Source organism: Rana temporaria, chromosome 11 (genome assembly GCF_905171775.1).
Source record: "Rana temporaria chromosome 11, aRanTem1.1, whole genome shotgun sequence".
Taxonomy (NCBI): domain Eukaryota; kingdom Metazoa; phylum Chordata; class Amphibia; order Anura; family Ranidae; genus Rana; species Rana temporaria.
This window is the reverse complement of record NC_053499.1, coordinates 120,236,436-120,254,506: the sequence shown is the minus strand read 5'-3', so window position 1 is coordinate 120,254,506 and position 18,071 is coordinate 120,236,436. Positions and strand designations below refer to the sequence as shown.

Sequence of the window (18,071 nt, the reverse complement as noted above, 5' to 3'; positions counted from 1 at the left end):
TTTTTTTTTGTCAGATTTTTCTCATCATGTGTACTAGGTTTTATGCCGCGTACACACGACCGTTTTTCATGAGCAGAAAAATGCATTTTTTTTAAATTGGTCATTTAAAAACGGTTGTGTGTAGGCTCCAGAGTATTTTTCTCGATGTTAAAAATGGCCATTAAAAATTTAGAACATGCTCTTAATTTTTCACAACGCTTTTCACGTCGTGAAAAACGGTCGTGTGTAGGCTTTAACGACGGGAAAAAAATGCGCATGTTATTAGACGGGAGCATTCGTTCTGGTAAAACTAGCGTTTGTAAAGGAGGCTAGCACATTCATCACGCTGTAACAGACTGAAAAGCATGAAGACTGAAAAGCGCGAATCGTCTGTCACCAAACTTTTACTAACACGAAATTGGCAAAAGCAGCCCAAAGGGTTGCGCCATCCAAATGGAACTTCCCCTTTATAGTGCCGTTGTATGTGTTGTACGTCACCGCCTTTTGCTCAAGCATTTTTTTTCTCACAATCGTATGTATGCAAGGCAGGCTTGGCAAGAATCGCGTCGAGGAAAAACGTTTTTTCCATGACATTAAAAACGGTTGTGTGTACGCGGCATTAGGGTGGACCTCAGGAGATTGCAGTGATGCAGGCATGGTTCTACCACCAGAAACCTTGGAGTATATGTACAGTATACACTGCACACATTTGCCACAATCCTTGTACTGCTGGCAGGCTACTTGGAAACTAGTAGCAATTAAAACAAAAAAAACTTTGATCAAGAGTATGTAACAAAAAGCACAACATAAAAGTGCAGCAATTTTAAATTATGTAACGGTGACCCTTAAATTGCTGGTCAATAGGAAAAAAATGGTATGGTGTGAGTGGGAGAAAAGCATCATTGGTCAGTAAGAAAACCCCTGCAAAAAAACCCTGTTGGTGGTCAGTGGGAGAAAACTGCATGGCATTGTTCAGTGGGAGCTAAATGCCTGGCATTTTTGGGCAGTGGGAGGAAGGAAATACCCCAATGTTGGGGGGTTACTCTGTCAGTGGGAGTAAGTAATGCAAAGTGCAGGGGTCACAACTATCTGGGGGCAGGTACAGTAGGCTGTAGGATTGGTGTATATGGATCAGGATTAAGTAATGCAGAAGGCAGGGTCAGGACTATATAGGCAGTCCACAGGGGTCAGTATTATGTAGATCAGACTACAGGGGACAGCAGTATACAGGGGCAGTAGTATGTAGGGTAGAATGCAGAGGTCAGTAGTATGTAGGGCAAAGTATAGGGGTTAGTAGTATGTAGGGTAAAGCAGAAGGATCATTAGTATGTAGGACAAACTACAGGGGTCAGTAGTAATGTAGGGCACACTGCAGGGGTCAGTAGTAATGTAGGGCACACTGCAGGGGTCAGTAGTATTGTAGGGCACATTGCAGGGGTCAGTAGTAATGTAGGGCACACTGCAGGGGTCAGTAGTAATGTAGGGCACACTGCAGGGGTCAGTAGTAATGTAGGGCACACTGCAGGGGTCAGTAGTAATGTAGGGCACACTGCAGGGGTCAGTAGTAATGTAGGGCACATTGCAGGGGTCAGTAGTAATGTAGGGCACATTGCAGGGGTCAGTAGTAATGTAGGGCACATTGCAGGGGTCAGTAGTAATGTAGGGCACATTGCAGGGGTCAGTAGTAATGTAGGGCACATTGCAGGGGTCAGTAGTAATGTAGGGCACACTGCAGGGGTCAGTAGTAATGTAGGGCACACTGCAGGGGTCAGTAGTAATGTAGGGCACACTGCAGGGGTCAGTAGTAATGTAGTACACACTACAGGGGTCAGTAGTAATGTAGTGCACACAGTCCCGGGGTAAGTAGTAATGTAGGGCAGTGCATAAGACAGTTTACAGGGGTTAGTAGTACATAAAGCAGTTCATAGGGTTCAATAGTACATAGCAATAGTTACTTCTTTTGGTGTGCTGGTCCCCATCGATCCACCTCTTGCAATCAAACCAGATGCTTCTGTGTGATGTCACATAAAATCATCTAGTATGAATGCAAGAGGTGGATCCGTGGGGACCAGCACGTTGGAGGTTATGGCTTGCTGCCTTCTCCCTGTGCCTCTCTGCGTTTGGGGAGAAATCCTAACATTGGGTAGCTGTGGAAAAGGCATGTATGCCATATGTGGCTCGTGTCGGGGGTTGTCTACCTCTTTGTGTACCTTTTTTTAGTAAATCAACCATACACCTTGTGCGGATCAAAGAAAAGTTCTTTAATCTGCCTGACAAAGCACTAGTGTAAATACACTAACAATAATCTGGTTGCAAGATATTTAGCAATAATTGATACAAAAAAAAATCATTTTTAATCATTTATGTACAAACTCCATGTTTTTGGAAGCTATGCAGCCATTTTAAGGCCTCGTGTACACCTAAATGTGAGTTTAGGACCTTTTTTGTGCTAAAGCCCCTGAACTCAACAAAAGCCATCCACATAGTCTTTTATCAGAGCAGCAGAGTTTATGGGCTAGATTCAGGTAGCAGTTACGGCGGCGTATCTCCAGATACGCCGCCATCATTTCAAATCTGCGCCGGCGTATCTTTACGATGATTCTCCAAGGCAGATACGTCGAAAAAATAGGCTTCCTCCGCCGACGTAACTTGAATGCGGCGGCGTATAATTGTGTGCATTTTTACGCTGGCCCGCTAGGGGCGCTTCCGTTGTTTTCGGCGTAGAATATGCAAATGACCTAGATACGCCGATTCACAAATGTACGTACGCCCGGTGCAATTTTTTTACGTCGTTTACGTTAGGCTTTTTCGGCGTAAGGTTACTCCTGCTATTAGGAGGCGCAGCCAATGTTAAGTATGGACGTCGTTCCCGCTTCGAAATTTGAACTTTTAACGTCGTTTGCGTAAGTCGTTTGCGAATAGGGCTGGACGTAATTTATGTTCACGTCGAAACCAATGCATCGTTGCGGCGTACTTGGGAGCAATGCACACTGGGATATGTACACGGACGGCGCTTGCGTGAATCACGTCAGGTCATCATCGATTAACATAAAACACGCCCCCCCCTTCCACATTTGAATTACGAGCGCTTACGCCGGCCCCATTTACGCTACGCCGCCGCAACTTACGGAGCAAGTGCTTTGTGAATACTGCACTTGCTCCTGTAAGTTGCGGCGGCGTAGCGTAAATACGATACGCTGCGCCGCCGTAACTATGCGTGCCCCTACCTGAATCTAGCCCTATATTTTTTATTTAGGAGCAGCAGAGTTTAGGGTCAGTTAAACATCCCTCTTCTGAAAACAGAAGAATCGCATTTGGGAGAGGAGAATTTTGGCAAAAAACGCAGTACTGCTTTTTTGCCACGTTTAGCGTTTTTGCTGCCAGGAGATACATTGGGGTGGCCAGTGTACATGTAGCCTGAGGGCCCATCCAGTAGATTGTGGGTGCAATGTAAAGCTCCTGCAGACACTGTCTACAGCTTTCTGTCTGTACCTCTGTATGGGCTTTCTGTTTTGAAAGCTGTAGGAAGTGTCAATGAACTAAGAACGTTTGCTAGTGCCCTTGCAGTTCACTGAGAACTACAAAGCATCGGCCGTGGTGGAAGACAGTACTTGTAGTTCATTCATTCACAGAATTGTGTAAATGAATGATGCAGCTGCCTGGGCATAGTCCTGCACATTGCATTTTTTAATTGTGACAACGGCTGCAAGGAGAAGATCCCTGTCATGGGGGAGGGGATCAGGGGGTCTGGACTGTCACTGAGAGGCTATGCCAGCTGCTGGTCCAGGCATCTGGGTCCATATGTTTGGGATCTTTTCAGAGCCTGGACTGGCTGTGTGACGTCAGCCGACAGCAGGCTTTAGCCCGCTGTCTGCTGAAGACAGGTCACAGGAGTGCAGAACTCCTGTGACCTACTGGACATACAGCCAAAACCGCTTTGGCTATACTTCACCTATACAAGGTTTTTTTTTTTTTTTTTTTTTTATGTCAACTCTTTGAAGGAATGAATAAGTGGTATTAATGTATCTCTGCACTTATTCCTCTGGGATGGACTGGATATCTGGATGCCTCATTTCTATGAAGGGTGCTTCCAGGTGGCACCATAGGTCTCCCCTAATTTACTATTACCCCATCTCCATTTTGGGGTAAACAGAAGTTGTCCCTCAACATTGGGACTTGATATGAGCTTGGGTGTCCTCTGAACATAATTGTAGACATACTCCAACCTTGTTTTTTCTTTTTCTTTTTTCCCTCTTAAACTGATTGTAAAGTCTTGTTTAAAAAATAAATAATAATCAACCTGTTATACTTTCCTCCTCTGTGCAGTTGGTTTTGCACATGACCAACTGGATCACCCTCTTCGCTGCTCCTGGCCCCTTCCTCCTGTTGAGTGCCCCCCCCCCCCCCACAGCCAGCAGCTTGCTATGGGGGCACCCGAGCCGAGTCACAGCTCCGCGTATCAATTTAGACATGGAGACGCCCCCTCTCTCCCCTGATTGGCTAACTAACTAACTTTGACAGTCACGGGAGCCAGTGGCGCCGCTGCTGTGTCTCGGCCAATCGGGAGGAGAGTTCCGGACGGCTAAGACACTTGTGTACATCGCTTTAGAGAGATGGGGCTCAGGTAAGTAATTAGGGGGTGCTGGAGGCTGCTACACACAAGTTTTTATTTTTTCTTATAATGCATAGACTGCATTAGGATAAAAAACCTTCTGCCTTTTACTATTCCTTTAAACTCCAGTTAGCTGTGGGCTGGTTAATTCCTGCCCTGGACCTAAGGTAAACAAAATGGCTGGCTGTGGGGTGCGAATGACTCGGTGGCCCGCAACACATTGGAGTAAAAGAAGTTTGACTAGAGATGAGTTTGGAGGACACCCAAGCTCATCTCTAATTGGTACAATAAACCTTTGCAAGATACACCTTTCCGCAGTGTTAAAGGATAAGTTCACCTTTTGGGAACATGTTGCGTATATCTCCGCAGCTGCACCCTGCTTGCCCTCTCTGTCTGTGATAGTAGTACTGGGAGAAGTTCCCCATACGGCTGTCACTTTTTGAAAACAGCGCGGCCGTGCGGGGCTCTGCTCACATGGCAGCATTATTCATTCCCAGACTTCTGTGAATGATCTACAAGCATCTTTTGCCTTCGTGAATGTCAGCTTGTAGTTCTCAATTAACCGCTTAAGGACTGCCGCACAATTATTTACGTCGTCGGAATGACACGGCTGGGCAAATGGGCGTATAGGTACGTCCCCTTTAATTTGCCACCATGTGGTTGCACGTGGCCCGGCGGCAAGCTCTGTGACCGTGCCTGCGGGACCCACGGACTCGATGTCCGCCGGTGTCACGGAGCTGAAGAACTGGGAGATGTCAGTTTAAACACATCTCCCCGTTCTTCCTAGTGACATGTCACTGATCGTCTGTCATCGGGAACAGCGATCAATGACGTGTCACTTGTAGCCACGCCCCCTAACAGTTAGAATCTCTAGGACACACTTAACCCCTACAGGTTAACCCCTTCACTGCCAGTGTAATTTTTACAGTAATTGTACATTTTTATAGCACTGGTCCCAAAATGGTGTCAAAAGTGTTCAATGTGTCTGCCATAATGTCGCAGTCGTGATAAAAATCGCTGATCGCCGCCATTACTAGTAAAAAAATTAAATTAATAAAAATGCCATAAAACTATCCCCTATTTTGTAGACGCTATAACTTTTGGGTAAACCAATCAATTTTTTTTACCCACATTTTTTTTTCAAAGTTGTTGCTCTGTTTTTGTTTATAGCGCAAAAAATAAAAACCACAGAGGTGATCAAATACCACCAAAAGAAGGTTCTATTTGTGGGGAAAAAAAGGACGTAAATTTTTTTTGGGAGCCACGTTGCACGACCGCGCAATTGTCAGTTAAAGCGACGCTGTGTCGAATCGCAAAAAATTGCCAAGGTCTTTGTCCAGCCAAATAATCTGGAGCTTAAGTGGTTAACTCACAGTGCTGTTAAGAGCTGTGGTAGTTCATTGAGTCTTCCTGTCAGTGTGAAACTGCCTCTCTGTATGATGTATGTGCATACGGCTCACACTGACAGTCTGCAGGAGACCTGCATGGCATCAGCGAACTGCTGATCACTGGTGCAATGCTTTCCAGGCAAAAATTTAATAAATAGTAAATTCACATTTTTCTATATATATTATAATTATTATATATATTTTTTAAGTGAACTTATTCTTTAACCACATGTCAAGCGGCAGAATGGCTCCCCTGCGCGAATCACTGTAGCTGTAAGGCGGCCGCGTCACTCAGGAGCCGATGTGATAAATCAATAACCTACTTTTGTAGGCGCTATAACTTTTGCGCAAACCAATCAATATACGCTTATTGCATTTTTTCTTTTCTTTTTAAATATGTAGAAGACTACATATTGGCCTAAACTTTTTTTTTTTTAAAGGATATTTTATTATGGCAGGAAGTAAAATTTTTTTTTTTTAAGAATTGTCGCTTTCTTTTTGTTTATAGCGCAAAATATAAAAACCGCAGAGGTGATCAGATACTACCAAAAGAAAGCTTTATTTGTGGGAAAAAAAGGACATAAATTTTGTTTTAGTACAACGTCGTACGACCACGCAATTGTCAGTTAAAGTGACGCAGTGCCGTATCGCAAAAAATGGCCCGGTCAGGAAGGGGGTAAATTCTTCCAGGGCTGAAGTGGTTAAATGGCATGTGGCCTGGTATGGTACTGGAAGAGGGGAGGCTGTGCGCCTGCTGCCCTCCCTTTCCTGGGTCTGGTTGGAGTATTAAACTTAGGCACAGGGGCGTATGATAGTGTACACCCAGATGAGGGCCGTGTTTGCCCGCAAGGGGTATCGCAGGTTTTCTGTACATCCCTGTGCAGCCAGTCTCATTCATGTCATCTGGAATGTAGCGACTGCACAGACACAGCCGCTACTCCCAATTTGACAGGTGTGCGGGGGCACAACCCCGAAAAAAAACAAAAAAAAAACGTTGAAGAGCAATGTAGGGGTTGAAATGGGCCCCTTTAGAAATAGACGTTTCTCTTGCACTAAAACATGTAGCAAAGTATTTGACAAGGCATCCGATGTGAATGAGCAGACATAACAGGATTGTTACATGTAATTAATAGTATTTTTAGTATCTTACATTTTTAATTGCTCCATAACATCCATCCTGTACATATGCTCCGTTTTTAAACAGTTTTTTTTTTCTTTCTACTGTTTCCTAATTCTCTGTCTTTTGTAGTTTGCCTGAGAGCAAACATTCCTGTCCCCCCCCCCCCCCCCTGTAGGAGAACAAAGAGGCTGTGCCTGGAGTGAAGGGAGGGGCAGAGGTTCTATTTAAAGGACACCCATCCATGCATAGCAGACTCAACCCTGACAGCTGCCTGAGAACACACGGCACAAACCGGTAAGATAACTCGACGTGTGTTTGTTTCACGCAGATAATTCTATAGCTTGAGCTTACAGGATTGAGAGAACACATAGTTGGACATATACCTACATTCTCTATAAACTTCTGTGTGTTTATAGGTTTGTTGTATAGCAGTATACTGCTGTATTATTGATGTATATATTTTACATTCTCATTTTTATTTTTCTACTTTGTTAGCTTGACATTGGATATGACACAAGATAAAGTCCTAGACATGAAGGACGTGGAACTGAATGAGATTGACCCAGAGAAGCAACCTATGGCCACAGGGGCTGAAGACCCTCCAGTTGGTGGAGGCGGTGAAAAAAATGGTGTTGTTAAAGTTAAACTGGAGGATGAGGATGACGACGACAGCAACCGGGCCCAGAAGTTTACTGGCCTGTCCAAGGAAGAGCTTCTGAAAGTTGCTGGCACCCCAGGGTGGGTGAAAGTCCGGTGGGCTCTCCTGATCCTTTTCTGGCTAGGCTGGTTAGGAATGCTGGCCGGGGCCGTGGTTATCATCGTCCAAGCTCCTCGCTGTCGTCCTCTACCTGTGATGGAGTGGTGGAACAAGGGACCTCTTTATCAGCTAGGAGACCCTGACACCTTCCAAGATTCAAATGCCGATGGAGTTGGTGATATTGCTGGTGAGTAGAAAAAGAAATGTAGTGATTTTTAGCAGCGAGGATGATTATAAATCTGTTCTGTGAAGTTTAGACAAATATCTTTCTTCAGGAGCCTAGAGCTTTTCTAATGTGAGTGGACATCTGGACACCCCTTTTGATGCTTGTGCTGGATTATCACTTATATTCAGGTCTTTGTCCACGATACCTATTAACTCGTACAAGTGTCTTAACCTCGTGTTACTAGTCTGCTGATGTAAGAGTGACACAGCATCACAGGATTGCATCAGAAGACCCGGCATAGTACAGGAAGTTGTTCTGTACCAGTCTGAGCCGGTCTGAATATCTATTGCATTAGCTTTATTGTACCGTACTTATAATAGAATTTGTGTAAATTAAAGCCAGACTCTCCATAGCGAAGATTCAAATTTAAATTAAATATAAAGTTCAGTCACTATATATAGTTTTGTGTTGCTATTGTGCTACTTATGCTAACAGCTAGGGACAGATATTCAGACTGGCACAAAATTAAATGTCTAAAAGAGAGATAAAATGTACTACTCCTCTGAACATTTTATATAGTACATTTATTATAAAATGCTTAGTAATATTATGCTGCATCAAAACTGTACCTGCTGTCTATATGTTTGAAAATATCAGCACCTGCCTGTTTTATTGGTCCAGTGGCTTCATTTTTTTGAGTCGCTAACCTGGAACAATTCTAAAAATTAAGAGTTCTGACTTTTGAATTCACTAGCAACCTGCAGTGACCTGATATGAAAGTTCTGAGGCTAGAATTCTAGTTGCCAGGCACCTAGGGCCCGATTCACATAGAACTGCGGCGGCGTAACGTATCGTAGATACGTTACACCGCCGCAAGTTTTCATCGCAAGTGCCTGATTCACAAAGCACTTGCGATGGAAACTATGCTGGCAGCCTCTGGCGCAAGGCGGGCCAATTCAAATGGGCGTGTGCCATTTAAATTAGGCGCGCTCCCGCGCCGGACCTACTGCGCATGCTCAGTTTCGCAATTCCCGTTGTGCTTTGCGCGCCGTGACGTCATTTTTTCGAACGGCGACGCGCGTAGCGTACTTCCATATTCCCGGACGTGTTACGCAAACGACGTTAAATTTTAAATTTCGGCCATACTTTAAACAGCAATACGATTGCTGAGTAAAGTTAGGGCAGGTCAAACGACGACTAACTTTGCGACGGGAAACTAGACTAGCAGCGACGTAGCGAACGCGAAAAACCGTCGGGAATCGCCGTAACTCCTAATTTGCATACCCGACGCTGGTTTACGACGCAAACTCCCCTCAGCGGCGGCCGCGGTACTGCATCCTAAGATCCGACAGTGTAAAACAATTACACCTGTCGGATCTTAGGGATATCTATGCGTAACTGATTCTATGAATCAGTCGCATAGATAGAAACAGAGATACGACGGCGTATCAGGAGATACGTCGTCGTATCTCTTTGGTGAATCTGGCCCCTAGATTTTTCAGAGTAAGGTTATCAATGAAAGCCTCCTTATTTTGTAAGTGCTTGTGTCTTTTTAAAATTATTTTTTTTAGTTGATAATTTCAATAGATTATTAGAGACACTAACTGGGGAGAAGTGACTGAATTTATTGGTCACACACTAGTCCAGTGTTTGCATTTCTCCAAGATGTGTGAAGGTTTCAGGTATCCCAGATATTCTGAAACTCTCAGCTATACTGTGGTATATTTGTAGATGTGTACTAGAATTTGGGGCTAATAAGTAGACCTGATTGTAACTAGTCAAGTTTTAATTCTTAATAATTTGTTTACTTTGTTTAGGTATACAAGATCGCCTGGATTCTCTCAGCACCCTCAAGGTGAAAGGCCTGGTGATTGGACCCCTGCATGCTACTGCAGCCCTTTCAGATGCTAAATTTACAGAAATTGACACCAAATATGGCACAGTGGACGACTTGAAAAAGTTGTTAGAGGCAGCACGTAAGAAGAGTAAGTATGATTGCTCTATAAATCTGTGCTCTTAACTGAATTGTAATAAACAGACATGTGTTGTCCTTCCATAGGAATTAAAGGTTTTGAATGTTGCATATTTACACTTGGTAAAGAACACTTTAACATAGCACCCTCATTTGGCCTATCAGGCAGATGTATTAAAGAATTTAACGATCTGCATTTTGTTTAGGTAAAAGGCATTAAATTACAGTAACGCTGCCCATACATGGTTAGGTGTGGATGCGGAAATCCTCCACGCTGTGTCGTATTCTGACAGCGGCGTGGCTCCCCTACCATTAGAATACATAGATCAGCGCCGCAGCGCTGGTCCAACTGAAATTTTCCAGCAGCCTCGTTCATGAGGAGTTGATCTATCATTCGACTTCTCATGAACAGGAATGCTCATACATGTATTGAAATTTGTCTGGTTCCTGCTTAACTGGCCACATTTTGATCCATGTATGGTCTGCTTAATGATCTTTCATATGGCTACACTAAAGCTGAAATCTCCTTGCTAATGGATAACTGCCTAGATTTTTTTTCACAGTTATTAAATAACATCCCTATACCACATGCCCCAGTTAAACTGAAAACTTGTGAAGAATTAAGAGGCTCTTTTAGGATTAATGGGGGTAATCCACAAAGATCCGGCGTAACTTAATTTTTTCCATTTAAGTTACACTGCCTTAAAATTTCTACCTAAGTGCCCGATCCAAAAAGCACTTACCTAGAAATTTTTGGCTGTGTAACTTAAATTCCGCCGGCGCAAGGCGTTCCTATTTTCATGGGGGCGATTCCCATTTAAATTAGGCGCGCTCCCGCGCCGGCCGTACTGCGCATGCTCGTGACGTCATTTTCCCGACGTGCATAGCGCGAAATTACGTTACGCCGAGCTTTGTGGATTGCGACGGGTCAATAAAGTTGCGTCGGGAAAAAAAAAAAGATACGGCGCAAAAAAAACATTCAAATGAAAAAAAAAATCGCGTCGCTGGACAGAAGGGTCTGTTTTTACAAGGTGTAAACAGTTTACACTTTGTAAAAGCAGCCCTAATTTTGCGTTTGCAAACTAAAACTTACGGAGAAAAAACTAAGCTGAAAAAAAGCTTTGTGGATCTCCGTAAGTGCTAATTTGCATACCCGAGGCGGCATTTCGACACGAAATGCCCCCAGCGGCGGATGCGGTACTGCATCCTAAGATCCGGCAGTGTAAGTCCCTTACACATGCCGGATCTTCTGCCTAACTATGGGAAACTGATTCTGTGGATCAGTTCCATAGTTAGAAACAGGTATACGACGGCGTAACAGCAGTTACGCCGGCGTATCCCTTTTAAGGATCTGGCCCAATGTGTTTATTTACCCAAAAACTGCCTGGCTCCTCCATGTTAAGATGATGTATAAATCGGAGACTAACTGCTTAGACTATCAACAGATTTGTCTTATACTTATTTTTTTTTATTTTTTTTAGGTATTCAGATCATTTTGGATCTCACTCCAAACGACGGTGGCAGCAGTTCTTGGTCAAATGGGACAGCACCAGAACTGCTAAACAACATTAAAGTAAGCTTTATTGCTTTTGGATTTTGTGAGCTTTATTGCTTTTGGATTTTGAAGATGTATACACCCAGCCAGAAAAAAGTCATGTATGGCAGAAAGAGCTGTTCATAAAATAAAAAAACAACTCTGTTCTTTCTTTTTGTAGGAAGCCATGAACTTTTGGCTTGATTTTGGTGTTGGAGGAATTTATTTTAACGGGATTGAGAGCATAGATAATGTAAGTAATATCGGAAATTAAATTGGCATTTTACTGAGAAAATGCACTTTTTTATCTTTTTTTACTGGTGTGTTCACATCTCTGATCTGATATTACAGCCAGGTGAGGTTCTTGAAGAACTGAGGAACATTACTGCCAACCACAGCTCAGATGGGAAAGCAAGGTGAATATTATACTCAATTCTTGATTAGCATACTTTGCTTATTTTTCCCTGTAACCTTTTTAGAGATATGGGTATTATCATAATGTTTTATCTTTCACCTTGACAGGGTGCTGCTTACCTCAGCTATTGACCCTCTGAGTGACAACATTCTAACAATGCTTAATGACACTGCCGGTGGCTTGTTAACTGCACGCTACCTGATAAACAATGACAACTCCAGTGAAGGGTCCCTAGGAAATCGCATCAAGCAGTACCAACAGGTTGCCAGTGAACAGGACTGGATCCTTTGGGCGGTAAGGGCAGCTATAGTAGCATTTTAAGGGAGACACCATGGATGCAGTTACAGTACCTACACTAAAGCAAATCACATTGTGTTTACTACATAAGGAGCAAATTGGTGTTCTGTACAGCAAAACCCTTGTCTGAGAGATATACCACCTAAATTAAAAGATGAACAAGCCACACAGATCTTTATATACTCCTCTGACTCCACAGGGATTTTTTTTAAATCTTTGTCATCTCTGTATATAACATTCATAACCATCTAGCAGAAATGAAAATAGAGGCTCCTTGCACAAAACTTTAAAAAAAAAAATGACAATAAAACACAATAAAATGCAATTACAACTTTGTGCTATCACCCAGCATGAAGGAAAAAAAATGCTTTTAATCGTGTAAGAGAACCGCATCACTTCCTGGTAAGGTGTGTGTGTGCAAAGAGGTCCTGTCTCTGCCAAATGCATTTTATCCAGTCATCCTCTACTTCCATGATGATTAGCATTGAGTGTTATATATTGGGATAACCACATTTACCATATATCCCTGCAGAGTTGGAGTGGTATTTGCCATCTTGTTAATTTAAAGCGGTGGTTCCCCTAAAAATAAAATGTTGACATCGCATTTAGCAAATAAATTACAGTTAGAATCGGGTTGTTTTATTTAAAAAATACCTCCGTACGTATCGTTTCCATTATTCGTTCCCACCGCCACTTCCGGGTACGATGCAGGCGGTGGGCGTTCCTAATTGATTGGCAGGCATCCGAACGACGCATCCATCGCGTCACGAGATGCCGGAAAAAGCCGAACGTCGGTGCGCATGCGCCGTATAGAGCCGCACCGACGTTCGGCTTTTTTCGGCATCTCGTGACGCGATGGATGCGTCGTTCGGATGCCTGTCAATCAATTAGGAACGCCCACCACCTGCATCGTACCCGGAAGTGGCGGTGGGACCGAATAATGGAAACGATACGTACGGAGGTATTTTTTAAATAAAACAACCCGATTCTAACTGTAATTTATTTGCTAAATGCGATGTCAACATTTTATTTTTAGGGGAACCACCGCTTTAAGTGGTCAAAATCACAAGGTGAGTTCATTGTCATTTGGGTGTCCCTGGTAGAGTAGCTGTTTGGAAGAATTGGAGTTAGATTGTCTCATTTTCGTCACCACCTTATCAGGCTACTTTGCACTATATGATTTATTTGCATTGGATCACTTTTATATCCAAAACTAAAGCGGAGCTTCATCCAAAAGGGAATGCTCCGCTTGTTTGCTTCCTCCCCCCCCACCCCCCTTCGCTGCCACATGTGGTATCCCAGAAGTTTAGCCCCCTCCGCTGGGCCATTCAGAAAGCACATGCGCAGTAGGGAACCGGCTGTGAAGCCGCAAGGCTTCACTGCCAGTCTCCCTTACAAGAAATAGAGACGGCAGCACCCAAGAGCCGATTGAAAAATTAGGTTCAGCTAAGCTTTAAAATTTGAAAGCTAGAAGCTGATTGGGTTCCATGCACAGCTGCTCCAGGATAATTTTTGCTCCAGACTTTGTAAATTCTCCTCATTGGGTTAAACATCTTTGAATTGCATACTTGGCCCTTATGTATCTTATTTAGATTTATAGTTATTGGCCCTGTTTACTAGTTTTATTTGCATTGACTATCTATTTGATATTTTTACAGTTTATGGTTTGGATTTTAGGCTCCTTCTACTCTAACGGTCCGATCGGGTCCGCCTGAAAAACAGATAGGTAAACCTGATCTGACCCTCCATTTACCTCTGGAATAGCGGGAGTGAACAGACATGTGGCATACATCCGATCCACTAAAAACAAACGTTACCATTCCATTTAGCAGATCAGATGGCAGTCGGGTGTAAACCGATAGGCAGTCTGTTTACATCCGACCCCCGTAGAGCAGAGCGTGCTGTGTCTGCTCTGCAAAAGCAGATCCATCGCTGAGAAAGAAGCCTTAAGAAGCACAGAATTTTAGGTGTACTAGACTAGTGCTGGGTATTGTATAATCCAGCAGATCAGATCCAGGAGAGTAAAAGCAGTGCAGAATCCTTTCTGACACTTATCAGTATAAGAGATCGTTCATAGCAAGTCTCCTTTAAACCAAAGCTCGTTTTAGTTGATTGCAGTACAAATTTACAGGTTTGCACTACATAGTAGTCTCAGAGACAGTGACTTTCATATTGTTATATGTTCTGGAATGCCACCTGAAATATACAGTATGTGCAAGTTGAGAAGACAAAGCAATAAAAGGAGGATATGTACAATACCCCTACAAGTCAGTTTCTCATACAATTAAAATTTGAAGAAGCAATGCAACCATTTTGAAATTTATTTAGAGACAAGAATCACCATAGACCTCTGACGTTGAGCTGGAAACTTAGGCACCATGGTTCACAGGCTGTGGGGGAGTTTATCTGACATGCAGTGAGTTGATTTGTGTGATAGAAGATAAATGGGTCTTCCAAAAGTGTGTTTTATAAATGATCAGAAGTCCTTGGTATATGGAATCCCTGGCCTGTTGAAAAGGTACGCAGGTTCTTTGTCTAGAACTTATGCCAGCATGTTATGAATCCAGCATATTTATCACTGTAAATACTTCTCCATGATATTTAAGATAAATCACATGTAACATCCTTCCCCACAGGTCAGACCACGGTTGGGACACATGGCCTCTGCGGTGCACGAGAAGCTCTTGCGTGTTTACCAGCTGCTGCTTTTCACTCTTCAGGGCACACCTCTTACTTTGTATGGGGATGAAATTGGACTCAAAGATTTGCCTGGACAAGTAAGTACATTTTTCTCTGTTTATATTTTTATTATGAACTCTGCCCTGAGAAAGATTAATTCCCAATGATATTGCAATATATCCTAAGCCTAAGTTTTCTTTCCTCAGCCTGCAGCCAGTTCTCCTTACATGCAGTGGGATGATAGCAAAAACCATGGATTTTCTCAAGGAGAACGAGAAATAAAACCTAATGTCAATGAGAACATCACATTTAAGGTGAGAATTGCTGGGGATAAACAGGGTAAAATACCCAGAGATGTGAAATGTTAGCCTCTGACCTGGGTGTTGGTGGAGTTATTAATTAGACAGGATAGCTAATCTTTCCTGATTGCTACTGACCATCCTGATAAACCTGTTCTGCAATTCTTCTCTCTGCCCCTCCTTCTAAGGAGTGCTGTGCTTAATCACTATTGTTTTCCCCCTGATAAGGCCGTGTCAGGAAGGTGTCTTCAGCATACTTTCCCCACCCGGCTCTATAGACCTAAACATGAATAGGCACTGGAGGGGGTTGGATCATATACGATTAGCTCTACTATAGCTATGTTGAATGGATTTATTTTTGTTTAAGGTTTAATCATTACACATTAAGTCTTAAAGTTATAAAAAGACGCTGCATACTAACATATTATGACAGGCTTTACTGTCAAAGAAAGCTCTCCAGCTCTGCGCTGCCAGTGAAGGGGTGCTTCCATCTTCACCAGGTCTTTCTTCCAGGTTCACTTTGTCTGGCAGCTTAAAGCGGAAGTAAACCCAATGATTTATTAGTTTCCAAAGACAGTTACATTCCCGGCATGCCGGAAATGCTAACTGTCTCATTGGCTGAGCTCTCAACCAAACTGTCACACCATCCAATGGCTGGTGTCATAACTGATCACATGTGCAGCATCATGGCAGTTGAAGATTAAACAGAGGCCAAGATGGCAGCTTTCTTGGCTGAAAATGATAGGCGGGTTTACTTCCACTTTAAATGGCTGGGCTGCGATTATGTCACTCTCACACATGCGTACATGAGTCCCATCGCCACTGCAAAGAGTGGGTGTTGTAATGTCCTTTGAGCTAGACATGTGTGGCTCAGTGTAGATTACCGCTAACAGGGGGAGATGGGCTCGGGCATGTTAGGGATCCCATCTGCCCGATCACGTTGGGAAGCCAACACTGCACACGGCTAATCGCAGGCAGTGAGACATTTTCCTATCTGTGCAGCTGTGGACCAGGAAATGTCTCACTGTGATTAGCAGTGTTGGCTTTCTAGCGGGATCAGGCAGGTGGGATCCCAAACATACCAGAGCCCATTCCTATTGACAGGCACGAGGAAGCGTTTACAGCAGAAGAGACCGAAAGAGTTTTATCTGACATAAAAAATAAAAAAAAACTAATTCACAGTGTGTTTTTTTTTTTTTTTTTTTACGTTTTTAAAACCACTTTAAATACAATTAGTAGAACGATACTTTTTAAACCTTCTTGGACAGGTAACTTTAGAGATAGTCTAGTATGAGTATTGGAGGCATTTGTCTGTAATGATTTACAAATAACTTCTGATTAGAATGGTACTAGTGCAACAGCTGAACTTTATTCCCAGCAATAACTCTTCCCTTGCATATATTTATTCTTTTATAATCAGTGCTCCCTTGTCCCTATACTAAAGTCCGCTAGGCAGCCAGTTTTATCTCTGCTGCTTTTAGCATTCCATGCAGCGAGGGCCTTTCTTCCTCCTGACTCAGTGGATTTCATTGTTCTCAGATAATCTGGTGTCAGCAAGTTCTTAGAAACAACCTTTGCCCTATATAGCAACCAAGTTTCAGGCAAACAGAACAAAACATTCCTAAACTAAAACCGCAAAAGCTGGATTATAATTCCTGACCTGTAAAAACTTTCTTTTTAATATCTGGATTCTTTTATAGAACAGTTTAGCCTCCTAGAAAAGCTAACTTGTTAATTTGTTTTTGAAAATATGTAGAATTATACTCTGTTATGCTATAAGTACTTAACAGTATGAGAGATTTCTGACATTTTTCCAATGACTTCAGCTAATTTGGATTGCAAAGAGGATTATGGGAGGTTGTCTGCGAATGGGTTTATGTGACCGGAATCCCCCCCCCCCCCCCCCCATACTACCATATTAAATGAAAATATCACACATTCTGATATGATCCTAAAATGTTTACATATATCCCAGTAACTAGCATTCAGACTACATAATCGCTTTTTGTTATCTGGAAATGAAAATCTGACATATTTACTTTGTTTCTAGGGACAAGAAGACAACAAGGATTCAATCCTCAGTGTATACAAACGTTTGAGTGAGCTGCGTGGAAAAGAGCGATCGCTTCTGCATGGAGATTTCACACTACTTCATCAAAGTGACACATCACTAGCATATGAGCGCAGTTGGGACCAAAATGAAAGATTTGTGTCTGTAGTAAACTTTGACCCAGACATGGAGATAAGCGTGACAATAACGCACGCAAACCTGCCAGAGCAATGTACGGTGGTGCTGAGCTCAAATTCAGAGAGGAAGGAGGGTAGCAGTATCTCTCTAAAGGATCTGAAGCTAGTGCCAGGAGAGGCTCTACTGCTCAAACACCCCTACAGCGGGTAGATAATCCTCCTGTAAAAAGGGGAATTTTCACATTCCATATTCTGACCCTATTATTCCACATTAAGAGGCTCACTATGTAAGAAAATGGCTACACATGGGATTTTATATTGCACTTCTGTGTGAAAAAAAAAAAAAGCCCACGTTTGATCACCACCTCTGTGACAGACCTGCTGGATGGTAGCAGATACAATTAATAGCATTTTTGTTGAGTAGCTGGCCTTGTAGAGGTTATAGGGTTGTATGGAAATAAATATCCTGATGTAAAGCACTGCGCAAACTGTTGGCGCTATATAAATCCTGTATAATAATAATAATAATAATAATAATCATGTGCAGCCATGTCCTTCTTAGTCCTCACCAAATCCCTTTCACTTCTCCCTCTCTTTCTTTCACCATAGCAGCAAAAGGATAACATTTGCTGCAGCACTGTAGATTTTCAGGTAGGTCTTTATACA

At 42.9% G+C, this 18,071-nt stretch overlaps 1 protein-coding gene across 1 annotated transcript; it reads left to right on the top strand.

Annotated features, from left to right (window-relative positions):
- The first annotated feature begins 7,280 nt into the window (after positions 1-7,280).
- On the top strand, positions 7,281-17,764 carry LOC120917568 (4F2 cell-surface antigen heavy chain-like). Its single transcript, XM_040328969.1, has 10 exons — positions 7,281-7,393; positions 7,595-8,043; positions 9,840-10,007; positions 11,476-11,567; positions 11,710-11,781; positions 11,880-11,944; positions 12,051-12,237; positions 14,877-15,017; positions 15,126-15,233; positions 17,269-17,764. The coding sequence occupies exons 1-10, from the start codon at positions 7,341-7,343 to the stop codon at positions 17,614-17,616; spliced, it is 1,683 nt and encodes a 560-aa protein (XP_040184903.1). The 5' UTR covers positions 7,281-7,340; the 3' UTR covers positions 17,617-17,764.
- The last annotated feature ends 307 nt before the right edge of the window (positions 17,765-18,071 follow it).

Bases quoted from the DNA above. Each gene is read 5' to 3' on its own strand.
- LOC120917568 (XM_040328969.1), top strand. From the start codon at position 7,341: ATGCATAGCAGACTCAACCCTGACAGCTGCCTGAGAACACACGGCACA. The intron at 11,568-11,709 runs GTAAGCTTTATT...TTCTTTTTGTAG, and splicing joins AACTGCTAAACAACATTAAA to GAAGCCATGAACTTTTGGCT. The intron at 12,238-14,876 runs GTAAGGGCAGCT...CCTTCCCCACAG, and splicing joins AGGACTGGATCCTTTGGGCG to GTCAGACCACGGTTGGGACA.